The 22370-nt window shown below is 34.9% G+C and overlaps 1 protein-coding gene across 8 annotated transcripts in view; it reads left to right on the forward strand.

Annotated features, from left to right (window-relative positions):
- Tpk1 (thiamin pyrophosphokinase 1) overlaps positions 1–22370 on the forward strand; it is a 300962-nt gene that overhangs the window by 96792 nt on the left and 181800 nt on the right. For all 8 annotated transcript variants that reach the window (XM_074061393.1, XM_074061384.1, XM_074061358.1 and 5 more), the window contains one exon: positions 14141–14210. In XM_074061393.1, the coding sequence (XP_073917494.1) occupies positions 14141–14210 (70 nt within the window). The remainder of the gene's footprint in view (positions 1–14140; positions 14211–22370) is intronic.

Raw genomic sequence — 22370 nt, forward strand, 5'->3', positions numbered from 1 at the left:
CTAGGGCCTACAGAGTACCCCTCAACTTTGTACTTATAAAATATTGCCTTATCTGACTAAACTCTAAAGCCACTGGCCTTTTAAAATGTTTTTAAATATTTAAAACATATTTCTAAATAGAAACTTTCTCATGGTTTAATGAATTCTATTTTACAGGAATAAGATTATTCCCCTCACCAATGCCTTGAGATAGCCTAAATGCCATAAACCCTTCTGTGTTCTACAAATTGAGATGCATGGTGACTAGTAAAGCCTCATGTGCTCCCTTTAAACTCTGCTTTAAATCATCTCTTGTTTCATAGGATTGTAACTCTTGGACAACAAATTGCTTACTTTGAATTTATGGATAATTATCTGTTGATTTTTTTCTGAGCTCAGTCATTTCTGTTTTTCTAGAAATGCCATTATTTTTAGTTTATCGTTTTTTACATTCACTCACATGTGTATACATTGTTAGGGCCACCTCTCCCCTCACCCTCCCTTAAGAAATACTATTCTTAATTCAACTCCCTTCTTTCTATTCACAGCCTGCATATAGTGTCACACTCCTTTTCCCTAAGCAGGAAGAAGAATTAGCTTATGTGATTATGCTAAATTAGAAAAAGGGTGAACCCAAGTTCTAGGACTATAACGTGGAATTATTGAATTGGTTGATAGCAAAATATTTAATTATTTATCAGTTTCTAATTATTTGGTAGTAAGGTCTAACTACTGTATTTATCCTAGTATGGGCTTTTACCTTTAGTAATCATTATTTGACTAAGAGAAAATATAACATTATCTAAAATCTTTAGCTTAATAAATTATGTTAAAATATTCTTTAAAAAATATCAAAAGGTGCTAGGAAAGGCAGAGATATAAGCTTCTTAGGTAGTTTTTACTTCTACTGTTACAGTAAATATTCATGTATCACTTTTTGTGTGTCCAAGGATCTTATTTTGATGTTTTTGCTTTTGATATATGCAGCAATGAATCTCTCACTAGAAATATGCCTTGCATATGACTTCTGGGATCTGTTACCACTGGTCTGTATAAGGACAGAAGTAGTTCTTGTGCCAAAGAGACAAGAAGGAATAAATGGTTTCAAGCCTCTCTGTGGTCTTATGTACATTGTGTAACATTTTCATCAAGAAAGTGGTTTTTATTTCGAAGCTTTACTTTTCATGTAAAAGCTTTTACTTTTTATTCCACCTGGACTGACCACTGTCATTCTTCTCTTCTAACTCTGTGTCGTAGTTGTAGGCATTTTAGTATTTTGCACATTCATAGTTACTTGCCACATCTCATTAGTTTATCGCTGTCACTTTGTTAACATTTTTACTTTATGAAGTGAACTCATCATATGGAAGTTTCCACTTCACCTGCTCGCTGTCCATGGTGATACGTGTGGGTGGCAGCTCCTCATCAACCTGGGAGATGATGTAAACTGCACAGCGGACCCCAGAGTATATCAGAAGGAGCTGACTTGAACTGGTGTCACTAGTAGTGATAATTTAGTAGCAGGTCTTAAATGAATAGAAGTAGAAATACCTTGGGATCGTGCTAGAAGAGGACCTAGAGAGACACAGATACCAATGCTTACACAGATTGTATGAAACATCTTAATGAATATTCAGTAAGTCTAAAATCAAGGATGAATTGGAACATGTACATCTGGGATAGATATAAAGGCAATTGAGTTAGGGCATAATTACTTTGTTAATTCACCTGACTTTAGTAGCTGTGTAGAATGTAGTATCTTGGTGATAGTCTTGCTTTTAAATTGGAAAGTTTAGGAAATAGCAATGAACAATCTGCCTTACAGCTAGCATTGTGGGACCCTGGCAGTCTGCTGAAGAATAGGTGGTCCACTGTGTAGAGTGCTGCTTCTTAACTGAAAATGATTTTGCCTATGAGGGGACACTTGGCATTTGAGGTATGTTTGGTTGTCACAGTTGGGAGGTGCTATTGGCATTTAATGGGTAGGCCAGGGATACTGCTGAATATCCTACAGTGCTCCAGACAGCCACTCATAACAAAGACCCTACATGTGAATCGTGCCAAGTTTGAAAAACCTGGTTATAGCAACACCAATGTCTTTTATATGTTTTCTTCATTCACTGTGAGTTTGCATGTTTGCCATCCTGTCTCTAAAGGGCAGTCACTCTTTAGTAAAATGTGATGATCAAATGTACATGCAACTTTACTTTTCCTAACATACATGCGTATACCAGCTTTATTTGTCTGCGCTTCTTAGCAGTTTGTATCCATTGTGAGCTTTGCTCATCTTTTAGAAAGATTTCTCTATGCTACATTAGGATGAACAGGCAGTTGAATGTTTGACTGTTTTCCTTAAAATTTCTTAGTAATGAGGTATTTGGTGATACTCAGTGCTAAAGAGGTCTTTGATTATAGACTTTATAAATAGGATCAAGGATGACTAAATGCCATACTTTATCTCTACAGTGCGTTTTTAGAACAGGAGAAATAGAAGGTGGCAGAGAGAAAGGATGATAAAATTTATGCAGCAATATTTACTAGAAGGTAATAAAAATCATCATTACTTGGCATGAACAGATCATTGGGCCAGCATGGCGCTAAGCATATAGACATCTGCATAAACACCAGTTGATTTTTATTTGAAATAAGGATAATTTTGTGCTACTGACTTGACTAAAATTTAAAGAGTACTCCACTCATTATGCGAGGGATATTACAAATAATGTGAGCCTTCTTAATAATTCCACACAAATATACTATAAATAAAACTTTCAATCTAGAATTCTGAAAGAGTTCTCTAAACAGCAGTTAATTTTGTGTGCATTTAATACCCCACAGGGGATTGGTCTTATCTCTGGAAGAGAGCATATATTTCCATGAAATGCCTTGAAATAAAAGTTTTTCCATATGAAATAAAGTCTAAATAGGGGAAGCTTAACAGTACTTCTCTGTTAACAATTGTCCATGAATTAGTGGTTCGGACCATAATCAAGGCTTCTCTGGTGATAGAATGTATCGATCATAGTTAGGCTACCTTCTCCTAAGGCTTGTTCCAACATAGCTGGGAGGATTCATTGTCTTTGAAGTAGGAATATGTGTTTGTGTTTGTTAGGGCTCTTTCTTATTTCAAGTGACAGAGAGCCTAACTCAAATGTACCTGGACCCAGAAAGATGATTTAGTAGCTCACATAACTGAAAAGGTTAGTGTTTGGCTTTAGCCATGGCAGTGGGAACTCAAACTCATTTCTTTTCTCCTAGCTTTAGTCTTACTGTCTTAACTCCCTTCTCAGGCTCAACATGATAGCCTGCCATTAATCCAAGTTTCCAGTCTGTCAAGTTGCAAGACAGTAGAAGAGGAAACCTGGAAAGTCTCTTTAGGCCTCTTTGACTGGGTCCCCTCTCTGATTCTGAATCAGTCAAACTGGTAAGAGATGGTGATTATATACATTGAAAAACAGGGAAACTTGTATTTGAGCACATTTAATGCCACTGATGGGCTGAGAGCACAAGAGTAGAGCTTTCTTGAAGAAAATTAAAATATATACAAAATCAGTCTTCATCTTAACTCTGTTCTGTTTTAAGAAGTATCACTATAACCAACTCTTTACATATTTTTTGTTACTTTTTGGCAGAGCTGGGGATCCAACCCAGGGCCTTTAGGATGCTAGGCTCTTCTGATCTCAGTTTCCAGATCACACTTACAATTCTATAAATGTAAAAAGTAAAGCCTTCTTTATTCTTATATATGTGTATAGTAATACATCTTGTATGTGTTTTTCCTTTATACTGAGTTTTTATCATTGTTCAGTATACTTAGCACCTCCCACTGATGAAAATCTCTAAGGAAGATCCCATAACTTCTCTTTTAAATAACAGAAGTATCCTAAAATAAACTACCCTAATGTGAATGCCCTAATGTCCTTAAAGATGATACTTCATTAATAAAACCTTCCACGAATCTTCATGTAGAATACTTTTCTTATTAGGCTTTAGTATATTGGGGAGATTTTAACAAGGCAGAATATACTTGTAGGTAAGTAAAATGTTTTTAAGCAAGAAATAGATCTGAAAGAATCCATTATTTTAAAGCTTGTTGGTTGATTTGAGTTTGAAGTATTCTTTATATCTATATTTTTTCTAGTGATTAAGATTGGTTAAAAATGTTTATATTTAACCACTCTTGGGGATATACCCAAAAGACTGTGACACAGGTTACTCCAGAGGCACCTGCACACCCATGTTTATTGCGGCACTACTCACAATAGCCAAGTTATGGAAACAGCCAAGATGTCCCACTACTGACGAATGGATTAAGAAAATGTGGTATCTATACACAATGGAATTTTATGCAGCCATGAAGAAGAACAAAATGTTATCATTCACTGGTAAATGGATGGAATTGGAGAACATCATTCTGAGTGAGGTTAGCCTGGCCCAAAAGACCAAAAATCGTATGTTCTCCCTCATATGTGGACATTAGATCAAGGGCAAACACAACAAGGGGATTGGACTATGAGCACATGATAAAAGCTTTAGCACACAAGGGAGGGGTGAGGATAGGTAAGACACCTAAAAAACTAGCTAGCATTTGTTGCCCTCAACACAGAGAATCTAAAGCAGATACTTTGGGGCAACTGAGGTCAATAGGAAAGGGGGACCAGGAACTAGAGAAAAGGTTAGTTCAAGAAGAATTAACTTAGAAGGTAACATACATGCACAGGAAATCAATGCGAGTCAACTCCCTGTATAGCTGTCCTTTTCTCAACTGGCAAAAACCCTTGTTCCTTCCTATTACTGCTCATACTCTCTCTTCAACAAAATTAGAGATAAGGGCAAAATAGTTTCTGCTGGGTAGCGAGGGGGTGAGGGGGAGAGGGAGGGGGCAGGGTAGTAAGGGAGGGGGTGGGGGCAGGGGGGAGAAATGACCCAAACATTGTATGCACATATGAATAAAATAAAAATAAAAAAAATTATATTAAATAGATTAAAAACCTGTATGTAAGATCCCAAACTGTAACATTCCTAAAACAAGATATAGGAAAAAAACTTCATATTGATGGCTGTTAACTTTATAGATATGACTCCAAAAGCAAAAGCCAACAAAAGTAAAAATAGAGGAGTGAGACACTGTCACATTTAAACCTTCTGAATAGCAAAGGAAACAATTAACAGAGTGAAAGGACAGCCTGTGGAATGGAAGAAAATATTTTTATTTATTTATTTTTTTTTTCATTTTTCTTTTATTATTCATATGTGCATACAAGGATTGGTTCATTTCTCCCCACTGCCCCCACCCCCTCCCTTACCACCCACCCCGCCCCCTCCCTCTCCCCCCCCCTCAATACCCAGCAGAAACTATTTTGCCCTTATTTCTAATTTTGTTCTGGAGAGAGTATAAGCAATAATAGGAAGGAACAAGGGTTTTTGCTGGTTGAGATAAGGATAGCTATACAAGGCATTGACTCACATTGATTTCCTGTGCGTGGGTGTTACCTTCTAGATTAATTCTTTTTGATCTAACCTTTTCTCTAGTATCTGTTCCCCTTTTCCTATTGGCCTCAGTTGCTTTAAGGTATCTGTTTAGTTTCTCTGCGTTAAGGGCAACAAATGCTAGCTAATTTTTTAGGTGTCTTACCTATCCTCATCCCTCCCTTGTGTGCTCTCGCTTTTATCATGTGCTCATAGTCCAATACCCTTGTTGTGTTTGCCCTTGATCTAATGTCCACATAAGAGGGAGAACATACGATTTTTGGTTTTTTGAGCCAGGCTAACCTCACTCAGAATGATGTTCTCCAATTCCATCCATTTACCAGCGAATGATAACATTTCATTCTTCATGGCTGCATAAAATTCCATTGTGTATAGATACCACATTTTCTTAATCCATTCGTCAGTGCTGGGGCATCTTGGCTGTTTCCATAACTTGGCTATTGTGAATAGTGCCGCAATAAACATGGATGTGCAGGTGCCTCTGGAGTAACAGTCTTTTGGGTATATCCCCAAGAGTGGTATTGCTGGATCAAATGGTAGATCGATGTCCAGCTTTTTAAGTAGCCTCCAGATTTTTTTCCAGAGTGGTTGTACTAGTCTACATTCCCACCAACAGTGTAAGAGGGTTCCTTTTTCCCCGCATCCTCGCCAACACCTGTTGTTGGTGGTGTTGCTGATGATGGCTATTCTAACAGGGTGAGGTGGAATCTTAGCGTGGTTTTAATTTGCATTTCCTTTATTGCTAGAGATGGTGAGCATTTTTTCATGTGTTTTCTGGCCATTTGAATTTCTTCTTTTGAGAAAGTTCTATTTAGTTCACAGGCCCATTTCTTTATTGGTTCATTAGTTTTGGGAGAATTTAGTTTTTTAAGTTCCCTGTATATTCTGGTTATCAGTCCTTTGTCTGATGTATAGTTGGCAAATATTTTCTCCCACTCTGTGGGTGTTCTCTTCAGTTTAGAGACCATTTCTTTTGATGAACAGAAGCTTTTTAGTTTTATGAGGTCCCATTTATCTATGCTATCTCTTAGTTGCTGTGCTGCTGGGGTTTCATTGAGAAAGTTCTTACCTATACCTACTAACTCCAGAGTATTTCCTACTCTTTCTTGTATCAACTTAAGAGTTTGGGGTCTGATATTAAGATCCTTGATGCATTTTGAGTTAATCTTGGTATAGGGTGATATACATGGATCTAGTTTCAGTTTTTTGCAGACTGCTAACCAGTTTTCCCAGCAGTTTTTGTTGAAGAGGCTGCTATTTCTCCATCGTATATTTTTAGCTCCTTTGTCAAAGATAAGTTGCTTATAGTTGTGTGGCTTCATATCTGGATCTTCTATTCTGTTCCACTGGTCATCATGTCTGTTTTTGTGCCAGTACCATGCTGTTTTTATTGTTATTGCTTTGTAATATAGTTTGAAGTCAGGTATTGTGATACCTCCTGCATTGTTCTTTTGACTGAGTATTGCCTTGGCTTTTCATGGCCTCTTGTGTTTCCATATAAATTTCACAGTAGATTTTTCAATCTCTTTAATGAATGTCATTGGAATTTTGATGGGAATTGCATTAAACATGTAGATTACTTTGGGGAGTATCGACATTTTTACTATGTTGATTCTACCAATCCATGAGCTCTATGTCACCAGTCATCAAAGAAATACAAATGAAAACCATGATGATGTATCACTCCATATCTATCATCAAAAAAGCAAAGTATGGCATATTAAGGGTATGGAGAAGCTGGAACCTTTGTATACTATTGGTAGGATATTAAAATGGTACAGCTGTTGTGGATTGTTATTCAGTACAGAAGTTCCTCAACAGTTTTAAAAACTTAAAAATGGAACTGCTGTCTGATCCTTCAATCCTCCCTGTGGACATTTATTCAAAAGTATTGAATTCAGAATCATAAAAAGGTCTTAACCCTCCCTGTGTTCATTTTAACACTATTCACAATAGCCAAGATATGGAAACAGCCTAAATGAGTATCAACCAATATGCAAATAAAGTAAAAATGGAATGCATATATATATGTATATATGAGTAATACTATTCTGCTTTAAAGAAGAACATTCTGTAATATGAGACAACATGAATATAAGCAGAGAATATTATGCTAAATGAAATGAGTTAGTCTAAGAAAGATAAGTACTGCTTGATTCCAGTTATATGAAGTATCTCAAATACTTATACTCACAGAGCAGAAAGTAGAATGGTGTTTGTCTGGGGTATGGGAAGTGGAGAGTCGCTGTTTAATGGGTATAATGTTTCATTTATGCCAGATGTATAAGTTCTAGAGAGCTCCGTGCACTATTGATCCTGTAGTTAACAATACTGCATCATACACTTAAACATTTAAGAGGATAGATCGGATCTTGTGTTCTTATCACAAAAAATTATAAGCTTATATGTTCAAGTGATATACTGTCATGACTGTAGCAAACAGTGATATATTACATTTTTGCTGATAGATTTTAAATGTATTCACCACACTAATTATAGCTACATGAACAATATATTGCATATATTAACTAGCTAGATTTTTACCATATATTGGTGTATATATATATAATCAAAACATTATGTTGTATATGGAAAATACATATTACTTCATTAGTCAATAAAAAATTTAAAAAAGCAAAACAAAACTCATCTGTATTTTGTAATGCCTGATAATGAACTTTCTACTAATACTTGTATAGTTGTATGTGTACTTACCTATTTAACACATGATTTCACTTCCTTATTAATATAGACTTACTAGTGGGCTGTTTCTGAGGCTTATTAAATAGATACAGTATTTTGCTCAAAGCTAGACTTAACTCATGTGGGTACAAGAACTGGGTTTAGAGCTGAATTTGTAGATTAAACTGTTTACTATTGTTTCTCAGGCATGGGAGAGAATTCTAGCTCAAATTGTGAATATTGACAGATTAGGTTCTCAGTTACATAACAATTTGTTGAATCTTTGGGGTGCTAGAGGAGTAGGAATGTCAGGAATTAACCATATTTGAGTCATTGGAGTTATTAATTATCTGGGCCTCAGACATCTTCAAAGTCAGCTTCTTTACCTTCTCTGTCCTCTACATTACAGGTAATTTAGCCTTAATCCAGAGAAAATATCTTTTTCTTTTCCTAGTAATGAGGTTAGTTCTGCAATTATTCATGCTAACTTAAGTGTATAAATCTACTTTCCTTTTTGGTTATTTCTTTTGGGTCTAAGATTAGGATTACAATTAAAATTTATTGTTAACCATTACAGTGTCTTAATGTAAAGAGTGATAAAATGTCTTTGCCATGATCCCAGCCCTATTTCTCAAAAATAAAAATTGATAAAGCATGTAGCTTGTGGAATACAGAGGTGGTCTTGTAATTAATCCAGGTGACCTAGCCAACTAACAGGATATGAAGGACTTTATCTAACATCAAGTTCACTTGCCTTTCTGGAAGGTTACAAGACAGATTATAAAGCTGAAATGATCACAAAAATAGGGAGATCTACTTATTTCCATATTTGGAATGTGCAAGCCAAGGAAGCCATTGATTCTGAAGTCTCATTCATAATATTTTATCCCTTGCTAGTTGTCAGAAGTTTCCTTGGGGCCATAAGACTCATGTCTGTTTTTCAGTACAGGTGCATCTTTCCAAATTCAGTTGCTGATTACTTGAAGTATAATCTTGACAAAAAAATCCTTACTTGATCCTTAGTTTTCTTAAATTTGGCATACTCCTATACGTTTTTTGTATGGAAGATCCATGCAAGAGTTTTGTATAACAAGATATAATAAAAGATAACACTATACTTACAAGAGCTATGTTTTTGATAATTGCATATTAGGGCCACATAATTTAGTTATGAATATTCACTGATAGCCATATATAAGCCATATATACATAAAAGTTTGCCAAAAACTTATACAGTAATTTTATGTATAAAATTGAAAATTTATATAATTTTAATTTGTACATATTCACTTGTAACTTTGGCAATTACTTATGTAGTCTACATAGAATGTCTGAATCAAAGAGTGTATACATTTGAATTTTTCATAAGTCTACCAGATTATCTATCAAAATTATCTTTTTATCAGCTACTTTAGACATTTTTTTCTTTATGTACTCCCCTTCTTGTTTTATCTACTCTCTTTTTCTAGTCCCTAAGAATCTTTTGAGACTTTGGTAGAACATATATAATGATCTTGGTTTTGCATCAGAATTTGGATGTTTGGGATTGGCTTAAAAGTGCCTGATAGAGGCCAGAATTGAAATCTTCTGTTTCTGGTGTTTAAAACTAAAACTTCCAGAAATTGTTCTTCAATTTTATTTTATGTTTTTCCACATAAGTACTGTAGATCAGCTGTCTACTTTGTAATTAGTCATATTATTTCTGTTCAGGTTTATTCAATAGAAAGTTTTTAAATAGCCAAGTTATCTGTAACTGTAAATTGGAGCTCTTTACTTTTTGTCAGAATTGTTATCTAATATTATACCAAGTTTAAAAAAAAAAACTTGTTACCTTAAGATGTTTTTAACTACTTCCTGGTATTATTAAAATATAATGTTACTATAGAGATTTTAAATATAGTCTACAGCAGTTTATCAACCAGATGCATAGTAAGTAATTGTTCAGCCATTGAAGTTACCATATTTGACAATGCTGCAAAAATTTTGCTGTATAAGCCAAAGGAATTTTTTCCATTAAAAGATAATTCATGCAGTAATGCTTTGGACAATTTAAATGATGACGAATGAACTTTTTGAGGCATATTAATTATAATTTATCCAAAATATCTTAATTTAGAGTGTTCTCTACTTTGGCACCTTTTAGTTGTTCTAAACTATTTGTTTGCACATTCTTAAAATTGCTGTGTATAAACTTATGCCAGCATTATTCACTATATGTTTGAAAGATTTCATTCAATTGCAGTTGTATTTAAATATTTAAAAAATGAAAGTGGTGAGAACAGTTTTGTTAAATTACAGCAGAGGTAGAACATGTGTTTTTGTGATGGTATATGGCAAGCAAAGTAGTTTTAGGAATAGAATGAAGCTTGCTTTTTCTTTCAGAGGGAATGAATTCCTACTCCCAACTTGTTTGTAACAAAAGAGTAGTCTATAAATTTCATCATGGTTATTTCAGCTTCTTTTCCATTTAAAACAGGAATAGTTGTAGACAAATTTAATTACTTTATGTGTTTTTCTTTTCATAAACTACTTTTAAAGTATCGATTTAAAGATGTTTAAATATAACAAGCATTAGAAAAAGTTTTTGATTATTAAAGTTAATTTATTAATAAGCAGCTTTACATATTTTTCCATTGAAATTCATCCCTTTTCCTTGTCTGCGCATTGCACTTGGTGTAGCACTCACCACATCACACACATTTGATCCTGTTAACATTTTTACCCTTATAATATAAGCCTGGGTAGCTGGATCTGCTTGTTGTTCATCTTTCTATTCTCTTTATAGCCTGCAAAATAATAGAAGCAAAGGTTGTATTATCTATCTATCTGTCTGTCTATCTATCTATCTATCTATCTATCTATCTATCTATCGTGTTGCTGGGGATCCAGACCAGGCCCTCACGTACGCCAGGACACTGCTGTACCACTGAGCTGCATCCCCATCCCTCCATAGATTTAAATGTTGAATTAACCAATCTTTGCTAAGCTGTACAATCTGAAAAATTGACAAGTCCTTCTGTTTTCTAATCTTTAGCCACAAAAAAAATTTCTTAGTTTTTTATATTACTTCAATTAATCAGGTTTTAAGTAGAAAGACCCCATATACTTGTTCATTTTGTTTATAAAGAATTGGTTTATATATTCTGAGGGTAATTACTAATAGTTTAACATCTGTTTCTATTAATCAGCCTGTTCAGTCTCCCTGATTGTTGTTTTATGCTATATTTTATATTATTTCTTAGTCTTAGTTTTTGATGATTTTGATATGTAAGAAATGTGTCATATGTTTATGATCTTTGGTGAGTTTTGCTTATGACATAATTTGAACTGGGGTGCCACTCCTTATAATGTGTTGTGGGTGGTCAGTAAAATGACACTACCTCTTTGTTATCTTTACAAAAACTCTTGTTTTCATTTTGTGCTTTCTATGTATCATAGGCTTTTCTTTTCCAAGAACATAGGCTTTTAGATTTTATGTTCACGTTCACAGAAATGGACAAAGAGCACTTTTATTTATTGAATACTCATGTTCCAGTATCACTACATATAATTATTAAACTACTGATCACTAAATACTACTATTCTGTCAGTAATATTAATCTTACTTACAGATGAGAAAGCTTAAGCAAAATAGGAATGTATTTTTTTCACTGTGCCTCTTTTCTTTCTGATATAACATAGAACATAGAAAATAGTTGTACACATTGTAGATTAGTGGGCAAGTAAGTTAGGCTGTTCTTTCCACCAATATGGGCCTTTACATATTATTTACAATAGCTCTCCTGGTACTAATATTTCAAAATTTAGAGCTAAATATTTTAAACATTCTTAAATATAACAATATTCTTAAGTGTATTTTAAACACTCTAAAATTTGTAAAAAATACAATGATTTTATGAGTGCCATAAAATGAAGAAGTAGCTCAAAGGGTAGCTTTGGAGTTACTAGTGCCCAAGGCATTTTCTTATCTTCCTGATTTAGTGGCTGTGATTTTATAGCTATGGTGGTGGGTGGTGCAGCTTTGGAGGCAAGCCATTGGTCCATTAAAGGTGAAGAAATCTCCTTAACATCCCATTAAATCTCACATATCTTTACCCAGTCCTACACATAGGATCTGAAACCACTGAGGAAAGAATATTTTCTTTTAAAAAAAAAGGATTGAAAATATTAACAACAGAATATCAGAAAAGTCCTTGAGACTAAAAAAATAACCAAATAGAACTTCTTTAAAAAGAATCAAAAAAAGTATAAATTTTAGTGTTCTTAACAGGTGCTCAGACATAATTGAAGAAAGACTTTATAAAGTGAAAGACTAAGTAAAAGAAATTATCCACATATAAAAAAAGAGATGACAGGAATGAAACAGTCTGAGAAAGGTGAAGGACAGAACGAGACTGTCTAAAATTATATTTCAGTGAAGTTCCTAGAGAGAGGTGGTAGAGAGAATAGAATATAGGAAATAATTGAGTAAAAAAGGCTCAGAATTATCCAAAACTGAATAAAGACAGACTTAGGAGGCACAACTAATTCCAGGTAAGAATACATGATAACTGAAATTCAAAACACCAAAGACAAAGGAGCCATAGAGAGCACAGGTTTGATACAGGGGAATTAGACTGATAGCAGCCTTCTGAAATTCTTAGCCTACCAGTGGCAATCAGAAGCCAACATATTAATATAGTCAAATTGACTACCAGTTGACAATATTGCATTCAGCTAATTCTTTATTCATGACTGAGGTTGAACCCAAACAAAGTTATTTATCCCAAAAAGAGTCTCTCTGAATGTGCTTTACAGTTTCATGGGGAAGATATGTGGTAAAGTTGCATGAGAAGGTAAGGGTTTTAGAAAAGGATTTTTCCCTTTTTCAAATACTTCTCTAAGATAACTCATTTTGGTGAGTAGGTTTTATTTAGAAAAAATGTCCACTGTGGATTTTTGTTTCAGTGATAATTTACCAGTACCATACTTTCTAAAAGAATGAAAATACATTTTTTTTTTTTTTTAGATTCTGTTGCTTACCTGAACCATTTTGGTTCAAACACCCAAGGAAGACACAAATACATAGAAAGTTCCCCTTTGCTTTCTTCTTTTCCAATTCCAGTAACCTATGTCATTAATTTTAATTTCAAAGAAAAATAGTGCAGCTTCTCACTTTGTGAATCAGTTCCTTTAAGGGCTTTAATCAGTGGGACTTCCAGCCTTTTTGTGCAGGTTGAAGATATTTGCCAAGTGCCTGTTGGTTTAAGACTTACTAGTATTCATTCTGAGCTGATGCTAAGATGCACTGCAACATTAGTAGGACGACTGAGATGGCACCAACAAAGATAGCATTGCATGAACTGAGAAAACATCAAGGAGTGATTGATCCTTAGCATCAAATTGCAGAGCAAAGGAGGAAAGAGATAAAAGTCCAAAGACAGCAGGTTTCACTTGGTTGCCTTAGCATTTCCAAGTTTCAGTCAATTCTATGCCAACCTCACAATTTTTCATTATCTCGATGATTATTTACTTATATTTTAACATAAACTTGTGATTTACTTTTTAAAGAAACTTGTAAATCACAATTTAAAAATGGAAATCCACAATGCCTGCCATGAAAAGAAAGTAGGAATCTAAGGAAGAGGGAAACACAGTAACGGTATCCTGTTGCCTATCATTGAGCCTGCAGTCACCTTCTGTTATGAAGGAAGAAAAACACATTTCAGGAAATGAAGACATGCTTGCACCCTATACAGTGTCCTCCTGCAGTGAATCAGAGGAACAAAGCAAGGAAATCGATTTAGTCTGTAGGTGATTTTATTTGCATTGTCTTTGCTATGTAGAATCTCTTTTAGTACTAATAGTCTCAATAACTGAGAATATAATAATCCAAGGAGGTTAATGTTATGGTTTGTGGGTCTGAGTGTCTCATTTTGATATTTATCATTTGAAAAATTCTGTTGTCTACTGCCTGTATTGAAATGATTTGTGTTCTTTTTATTTGAAGCTCTTTTAAGAGCCTGTGCTGATGGAGGTGCCAATCGCTTATATGATCTCACGGAAGGAGAGAGAGAAAGGTATGCTTTTGTTTAGCCACTATGTCTAGTACCTCTAATTTCTGCACTTTTTGTTTTATTGTCTTCTCAGTAAATGGACACTGTTAATTTTCCCTCAGACTTTTCATAGAAAATCAGCTAAGTGAGAAAGAGAGAGAGAGAGAAGGAGGGAAGAAGGGAGGGAGGGAAGAAGGGAGGGAGGGAAGGCAAGAGAGCTATTTAACCATGATGTGTTGTTTCTTGCTTTCAGTGGATTCTCTTAGTAGAATTAGGCCCATCTATTCTAATTTTAAATACCCTTATTCTAGTACGTCAAAGCTTCATTTAGTAACATTATCAAGCATCAGTATTTGTGAGGACCAGAACATTGGCTAAAATAAAACTTCAAATGGCAATTTAAGCTGTTCTTTAAACTCTTTAAATGACTAAGAACTGGTCTCATGTAAAAGGCATCTATATCCTGTTGTAAACGACATGGGACTTTATATTAGTGTCGAGTAAAGTCCTGGATAATTACTTTAACTCAGTAACTTCTGAGTTATGCATACATGTATTTAAGGAGATTGCTTATTTCTTAATGATTTTTTTCTTTGTACTCTCTGATTTTCCTGACCCTTGCATGATGAACGATTTATAGATGAGAAAATGTATTCAATGGAAAGACATTTTAAAATCTGGCCACATTTGTATTTCATACCCTTTGCAAACACAAAAACTTGTAGTGCAGATATAAGTAAACTAGCTATGAAATGTAGTTCCATCTCTATCATATGTGTTATTGGATATATTAAAATGTGTGTGTTTTGAGAAATCTCCTACTTGCTGTGAAAACAGAATGAAATACTATGATATAATATACCCTTGGTGTGCATTAAGCGTACATATTTTGAAATGAGGTGTTTTTGTTTGTGGCATCAGCACATTTAACTTCTGGTTCTCATGCTGGAGATGGTTTTTGAAAGCAGCTGTTGCTCACTAGAAGGAAAGCTTGTTTCCTCTGACATCAGTCTGGGGACTGGCTACTTTATCAAAAATACCGTAGTACTACAGCTTGGGAGGTAACATATTTATAACAATTTCTGCTCTTTTGTTTTGTAACTTCGCAAGTTCTATATGTCAGTATTCGCTAAGACTTGAAGTGGGCAATGTGTGGAAAAATACTCAAATTTGTGTTGTTAAAAAGTGTTGTGAGCATTACTTCAGATAAGGGTATAATAACCCACTAGACTCAGATTACGACTGGGGTATTGTTTGTTCCAGATCTGTAGCCTGGTGTTGAGTAGTATTTCCCTAATCATAGGTGTAGCTTGTGAATAATAATAAGAAGAAGAACCATGAAATTTTATTAATGCACTCTTTCTAACTTTTCCTTGATCATAGGATCTAGGACATTTGTGAAAAAGACTCCTATATTGATTCCTATATTGATTATTTTTATTGGATTGGGGCAGACACTAACAGAAAAGATGATATGAGCAGTTTTCCTTTCAGTTGAAAGCAAAACTGATCACTAGATTTAAGAAGTGAATACCATAATATCTTGCTGTTACAGTTATTAATTTCAAAATCATCATGTATAGTGTTTTACAACCCATTTATATGTAATCTTATTGAAACCTTCCAAGAAGATTTCTATAACTTGTCTAACAAAGTTTTGTCTATATATGAAGATGTTCAACAAAACAATGTACTATTCATTGATTTTTCTGCTTGAAATGATGCACTTGCAGTGATTCACACTCTGGTTCCATGGGACACAGATGGCCCGGGTAAGAGTAGAGCTGCTAATAGGGAGATGAGTGAAACTGACTGCCTCATGTGGGAATTTAACCCTTGGAACAAAGCTCATTAAAGCCAACACCTAACTAGTAAAACTAATTGGATACAGGTGGCTGCACTTGAGTCTTCTTAATTATATTTTTAACAAAAAGGTTTCATAATGAAATAGGAAAAATATTCAGGTTTTAAAAAGCTAACACTTAATTTGTGGACCATTGCTTGCCTTGCTCTCATTTGTTTATTTATTTAGCATATATATCTACCATGTAAATTCCTGTAATTCTGCAATAAAACACGAATTCTTAAAGAACCTTTTCCAGTTGAAAGCAATATGAAATATTTATACATTTAGAGTGAAAGAAATGAAGACTAATGCAATGGGAGCAGACAAACAGCTTTATAGAGGGGTGGAGCTGAAGGAAAAGCAGGTTGGCACCTTCTCCCCACTGCTCAGGCCAAGGAAGGGCAAGGCCTGAGGTACAGCTTCTTGTCACTGTGTCTGGACACCAGTGGACATTCAGGACTACATCTGTCCCTCATGAAGCCAGGGCCCTAGAAATGCCTGAACAGACCCAGATGTATACCAGGTCCTGCCCTCATCTTCCAGCTGCCTCTGCTCCATAGAGCCAAAGGAAAGAAGGGTGGAAGTGTTGCAAGTAAGGTAGAAAAACCCATTGGGAGGCATGGGAGGATGCAGGGCTGTGGGGCCTTAGGAGGCATCACCCAAGGTGGGCACCAGGATCATGAAGTAATAGAGGGTTAAGAGAGGAACTGAAGACAAGGGGAAACAATCTCTGTAATAGTGGGCTGGTCACCTAGGTTAGATAGCATTGAAATGCTTTTTTGAGTAGAAATAAGACTCAAAAGAGTGTCCAGCACTTGGTTATTATAGAAATAGTGTCCACTTATTCTGAAACCCAGAAAGCTCAAGGCTTAGGCACTAGAAATTCAGTTTGTAAAGGAGAGGTGCACTTAATACTCTCTCATTACCTACCTTCAGAATAATGAACTAATGCTCTCTAACCTTGAGAGGTGAATAAATTTTTTCAATTCCATCTCTTGGCTTTGTATATTAGATGAGTTTCAGTCCATTCTAGATATTGTTCTTTTCCATGTTCGAATTGTCCCATCTCTGAACAATGGGAAACACTATATGTTAGATCCTACATCCCTTTTTAAAAGTTACAGTAATAAAACACATGGTTGTTTCCAGCTAGTTTCTTACCCCCAGGCAACAACTTTATGTTCTTCATCTCAGTAAACTTATTTTCTTCGTTTCTAAATTTCATACCAAAAATCATATAGTATCAAACGTTTGTGTGTTGTTTCTATTGTTTAACACAATGTTTGTGAGGGTCATTCATGTATCAGTGTTATTTTCTGTTGCTCAGTAGTATTCTTCTATATGAATATACCACAATTCATTAGCGAAATGCACATTTGGGTTGTTTATATGTTTTTGCCTATTTCGAATTGTGTGCCTTTAAACAGTCATGCACAAGTGTTGCTTTGAACATTTGTTTTAACTTCTCTTTGGTAGGCAGTGAAGAACAAAGTTTCTAGGTCATAGGATGAATGTTTATTTAACTTTCTAACAACTGGAGATCTGTTTTTCCACAGTGGTGGTACCATTTTTTATCCCTGGTAGCAATGTCCCTATTACTTCCTCTTGCTCACCAACATGTATTCTTTTTCATCTTTTTTATCTTAGCCATTCTGTTTCTGAACAGAATCTTGTTATTTTTAATTTGCTTTTCCTTGATGATTTAAGATTTCGACCTATTTTCATGTATTTATTGGCCATTTAAAAGCCTTAATTTGTGAATTTCTTATTGTTATATATGATAATTTATAACACAATCCTTAGTGTTATCAATAAAATATGAACCATATAGCTTCAGATCCAATCCTGTATGAATGCATTAAATTCTTCCACACTATCTTTATTTTTAAAAAATTGTGTTAAGAACATTTTACATGAGCTACACCCTCTTAACACATTTTTAAGCATAGAAGAAATTATTGTACAATGTTGTACAGGAGGTCTGAATTTGGAACCCTCTGTTTCTTACTTTCTTTGGCTCGTGGCAACCACCATTCCTCCACTCCACTCTATCAGTGTAACTACTGAGATACTTCATGTAAGTGGACTCATGCAGTCTTTGTCCTATGTGTGACTTATGTCACTTAGTACAATGACCTCAAGACCATGCCATCTTATGTGTTTATCTTTGTTCAATTTTGAAAGCAACCTACTATCATCTATCAAGTTTTGTTTTGATAAAAAGCACCAAATATATTTCTCACTGTAAAAACAATAAATGGTAATATAATATATGTTCATGAATAGTGAGAAACAAATAGAATATAAAAATTACTTATTTCCTAAGTAGTAAAGAGCTACCTATTGATTCTGCCCTTCGCCAGAGTAGAAAATATGACTCACCTTTCTGTAGTTGTTTGCTCAATTGATTGTAAGTTTGAAAGAATACCTCTTTCTTTGTCTAGGAGTATTGCATAATAAATATTTGTTAATAAATGAATATTTGTTTAGTTATTGCATCTTCCCTTCCCATGAAGTTTAGAATGATTTTGACTGATGACCCTCATGTTTTTGATAGTTTATCTGAGAGGTGCTAGGTTCTAACTTGGGTATGTGTTCAGTTTGTATATCAATCTGAGGTAGATTGAAGATCCAGTCAGAAAAATACAGAATGGAGATCTCAGCCTTAACCTTCTCCTGTACTCCTAACTTACTGTTTGACTCATGGTTAATGTAGAGCAGTAAGGTGGCATATCAGGTGTAGGGGCCAGTACTACCTGTTTTGCACTCCACCCTCATACTGATAGAAGTCTTATGTTTATACTCAGTGCTAGCCTGTGATTACAAAGGCCTTGGTTGGCCTTATAATATCCTCTTCCTACTTAAGCTGAGGTAGGTAAAATTTACCTGGTCATAGCCAGGACAGTAAAGCAGGCACCCTGCCACATCGATCAGAATAGTCACAGGCTACAGAGATGGAACAATAGCAACACAAAAGGGAAGCTGGGTAGGATTTTCAAGGAGGAATTCATAGAGTAGATTGTTTTCCACCCATGATTGGTAGGCATTGTTGGGTTTCCCAACTGAATACCATAATCATTTGATGAAGTATAAATTATCCCACTTTAAAAGGATATTGAGAGATTATTCTCTTGTGTGTAGCAGATAAATTATAATGACTGGGAAGGGTAAATCCCTTTTCCTTATAGCGAGCATTGCTCTCTCTCTCTCTCTCTCTCTCTCTCTCTCTCTCTCTGATACAATTTTTCTATTTCTGCTTCAACAGATTGTCTTAAGGAACAATTTCATTTCTAGGTAGTTACTGACTAGGGTCTGAAAAGTAGTCAAGTACAGCAGTTACCATGAGGGAATATAAGAAAACAAAACAACTTAGAGAAAAGTGCTCGAGTCTTAAGGCTAAAGCTCAGTGAACATCACACACAGTGAAGAGCACACCAATGAAAACAGTGCTGAGATCCATAAATAGAATATTACCAGCATCACAAAAACCACCTCATGATCTCTGCCATCCTCATCTATTCCTAGAGGTAACCACTATCTGACTTCTATACTGTGAACTTGTGAAATTTTTGAATTTATAAAATTGAATCATTTTATGTTGAATTTTGAGTATATGGACATTTTTCTGGAGAGAGAATTCATAGCCCTATGACTGTAAAAAAAAAAGTAAGAAACATTTCTGCAGACTCATATAGCATAATTATGATCACTGTAATCCATAGTTATGGTAAATGATGAAGGAGATAGAATCAAATAGAGGAGTATAAGAGTCATACTGAAAGAAACAAGAATTACAAAATCAATGACTCAATTTAAGCAGTCTGACAAATAGGTGAGAAATAGTTTGAGTATTTGATTTTTAAATAAAATCTTTAAACATTTGTAAATATTAGTCTATTATAAGGTTAAGATGAACAGAAAAAAACAACGAAAACCAAAAACAAACTTTGGAATGAGACAGGATCTCTTGAATAATCCATTGGCACATTTGAATATCTCTTATAATTATACATTCCTCTAATTGAATTATATTCAGTTATATTATGCATTCTTTTCCTATGAATATATAAATAAAATATAGTTCCTGCCTCAAGAAATGTGCAGTGTAGTAGAAATAAAGAGAAAAACTGAATATGACTGATTGTACAACATAAAGAGAAGGTTCTAGTTCAGTGTGATGGAAGATGTACAATTAAATCAGAATGGAGGAATTAGAAAATACTCTGAGAATTCCAATGATGTGCAAAAGGTCAGTGCCAGTGCCTGTGTGGTACATATTGTATGTGCTTACGTATGTGTGTGCATGTGTAGTGACTGGTGGCTAGTGAGGGATTTTCTTTTGTTTACTGGATAAAATCTAGACTCAGATTCAAAGGTATTTTTTCAGGAATGCCCAGTTTTCATCCTCGTCTTCTGGTAAAGCAGAGCTGCTTAGTGAACTCAATGCCATGTCCTTTCTCCTCTCTGCCTTTGTTTAGTCTTTCTCACGCTTACCTGTACACATTGGAACCATCCTCAGTTCTAATTGGTTGGGTGTTTTGGCTAATCAGTGCTGTGGCTCTCACAAGTTCTTATTCAAAAATGATTTTAGTAGAGTGTGCTTGTGTTTCTTGTAGCAGTATTTACTGTGTTCCAGTGGTCAGTTAGTGTCCTGTGAGCTCTGTAAGCTCATCCCTTTCCTTCCTGCTTGCTTTGACTTTACATCTCATTACTAGTTTTAAGTCAGTGTTACACATTTTACCTTGATTTAGAGCTGTAAAGATTTATATCCTATACTAGATTGTAAATTTCTATTGATCTGTTGGCCTTTAACTTTGCATAATACTTTGTAATTATTTACTTTTTCATTTTATTTTGTGATTTAGCTATGTGTAGATATGTATCATATATCCTTCACAAGGTGGTGAACTCCTGGAAGGCAGCAATCATAATTAATCACCTTTATATTTCTCATAAATAGTATACTAATGAGCATCTGGGAATTTATTGAATTAATGATTAAAGATATAATATCAGCTATTTGAAGTAACTTGATGCTAAGGAAGCATTGGGTAATTTTGTATTTTATCAGTATGTATAATCCAAAAATGTCATATCTAAAATATTCTACATCCTTGTCTAAAATCACTTATAGTATAAATGATGTTCTACAGTATATTGCATTCTAATTCCTGTGTAAATGAGTATCTTATCCTGAAACTAAGGTACATGCTTTTGAATTCTTTGGAGAACAACACAGAACAACTGTGAACGTCACTGCCAAATGTGAGAGGTTTGGTTTTTTTTTGTTTTTGTATATATGTGTATTTGTGATTTGTGACTCTGTGGGACTTAAAGAGTCTTAGACTCATTAGAAGAACAGTCTAAGAAATAGCCATGATTTTTGATATTGTATTGGGTATGATATTTGAAATGTGGCAAAGATTATTTTTATATTAGATTTCTTACAGTAATTGATGAATTTAGAAGCCTGAATGCAATGTCTTAAAGAAGATTATTTTATATAAACATTGTTTTAGATTAGCCAAATATTTAGGAATTAGCTTTGTTTCTTTTCAAAGAACAGTATATGTCCCTGCATTTGTACAAATGGCCATGTACTTAAGCGGTCTTCAGTGTAGGAGGACGTTGAGGAAGACCTGTTTAAGCAGAAAAGCAAACTACATTCCTGATATTTTATCCCTGTCATTACAATCATTTTCTTAGATTTCAAACCTTCAGCTTCATATATCTTTGTAACTTTCTCACCAGCAGATGGATAACACCTTTCAGAGTGATCATGTGGGAATGGGAGATGGTTTTTATAACTCTTAAAAAAAACCTCTCTATCCAGATGCAGTGAGTTTACCAGTAATCCCAGATCCAAGCTACTCCTTAGGCAGAGATCAGGAGGATCATCATTCCATGTCAGCCCAGGCAAAGAAAAGTTAGTGAGAATCCATCTCAACAGAAAAGGCAGGTATAGTGGCATAGGCCTGTGATTCGAGCTGCATGAAAGGCAGGAGTAGAAGGATCACCGTTGAGGTAAGCACCAGGCACAAAAATGAGAGACTGTATCTGAAAAAATAACTAAAACAAAAAGGATTGGGGGCCCTGCTCATGTGGTAAAGCTCCTGCCTAGTAACCACAAGGCCCTGAGTTCAAACCCTAGTACTACCTAAAACAGAAAGGAAGGAGGGCAGGGAGTGAGGAAGGAAAGAAGGAAGGAACGTGCACCCCTGCTAAACTAGGTTCAAAATATAATTTAAGTAACTGGGCTCTGTGGGAGGACAGCTCATTATAATTAACCCAGGCACCTGGTAGCAGGTAGCTGATGCACCCTCAGATAAATCACTGAC

This window comes from Castor canadensis, chromosome 2, assembly GCF_047511655.1.
Source record: "Castor canadensis chromosome 2, mCasCan1.hap1v2, whole genome shotgun sequence".
NCBI lineage: Eukaryota > Metazoa > Chordata > Mammalia > Rodentia > Castoridae > Castor > Castor canadensis.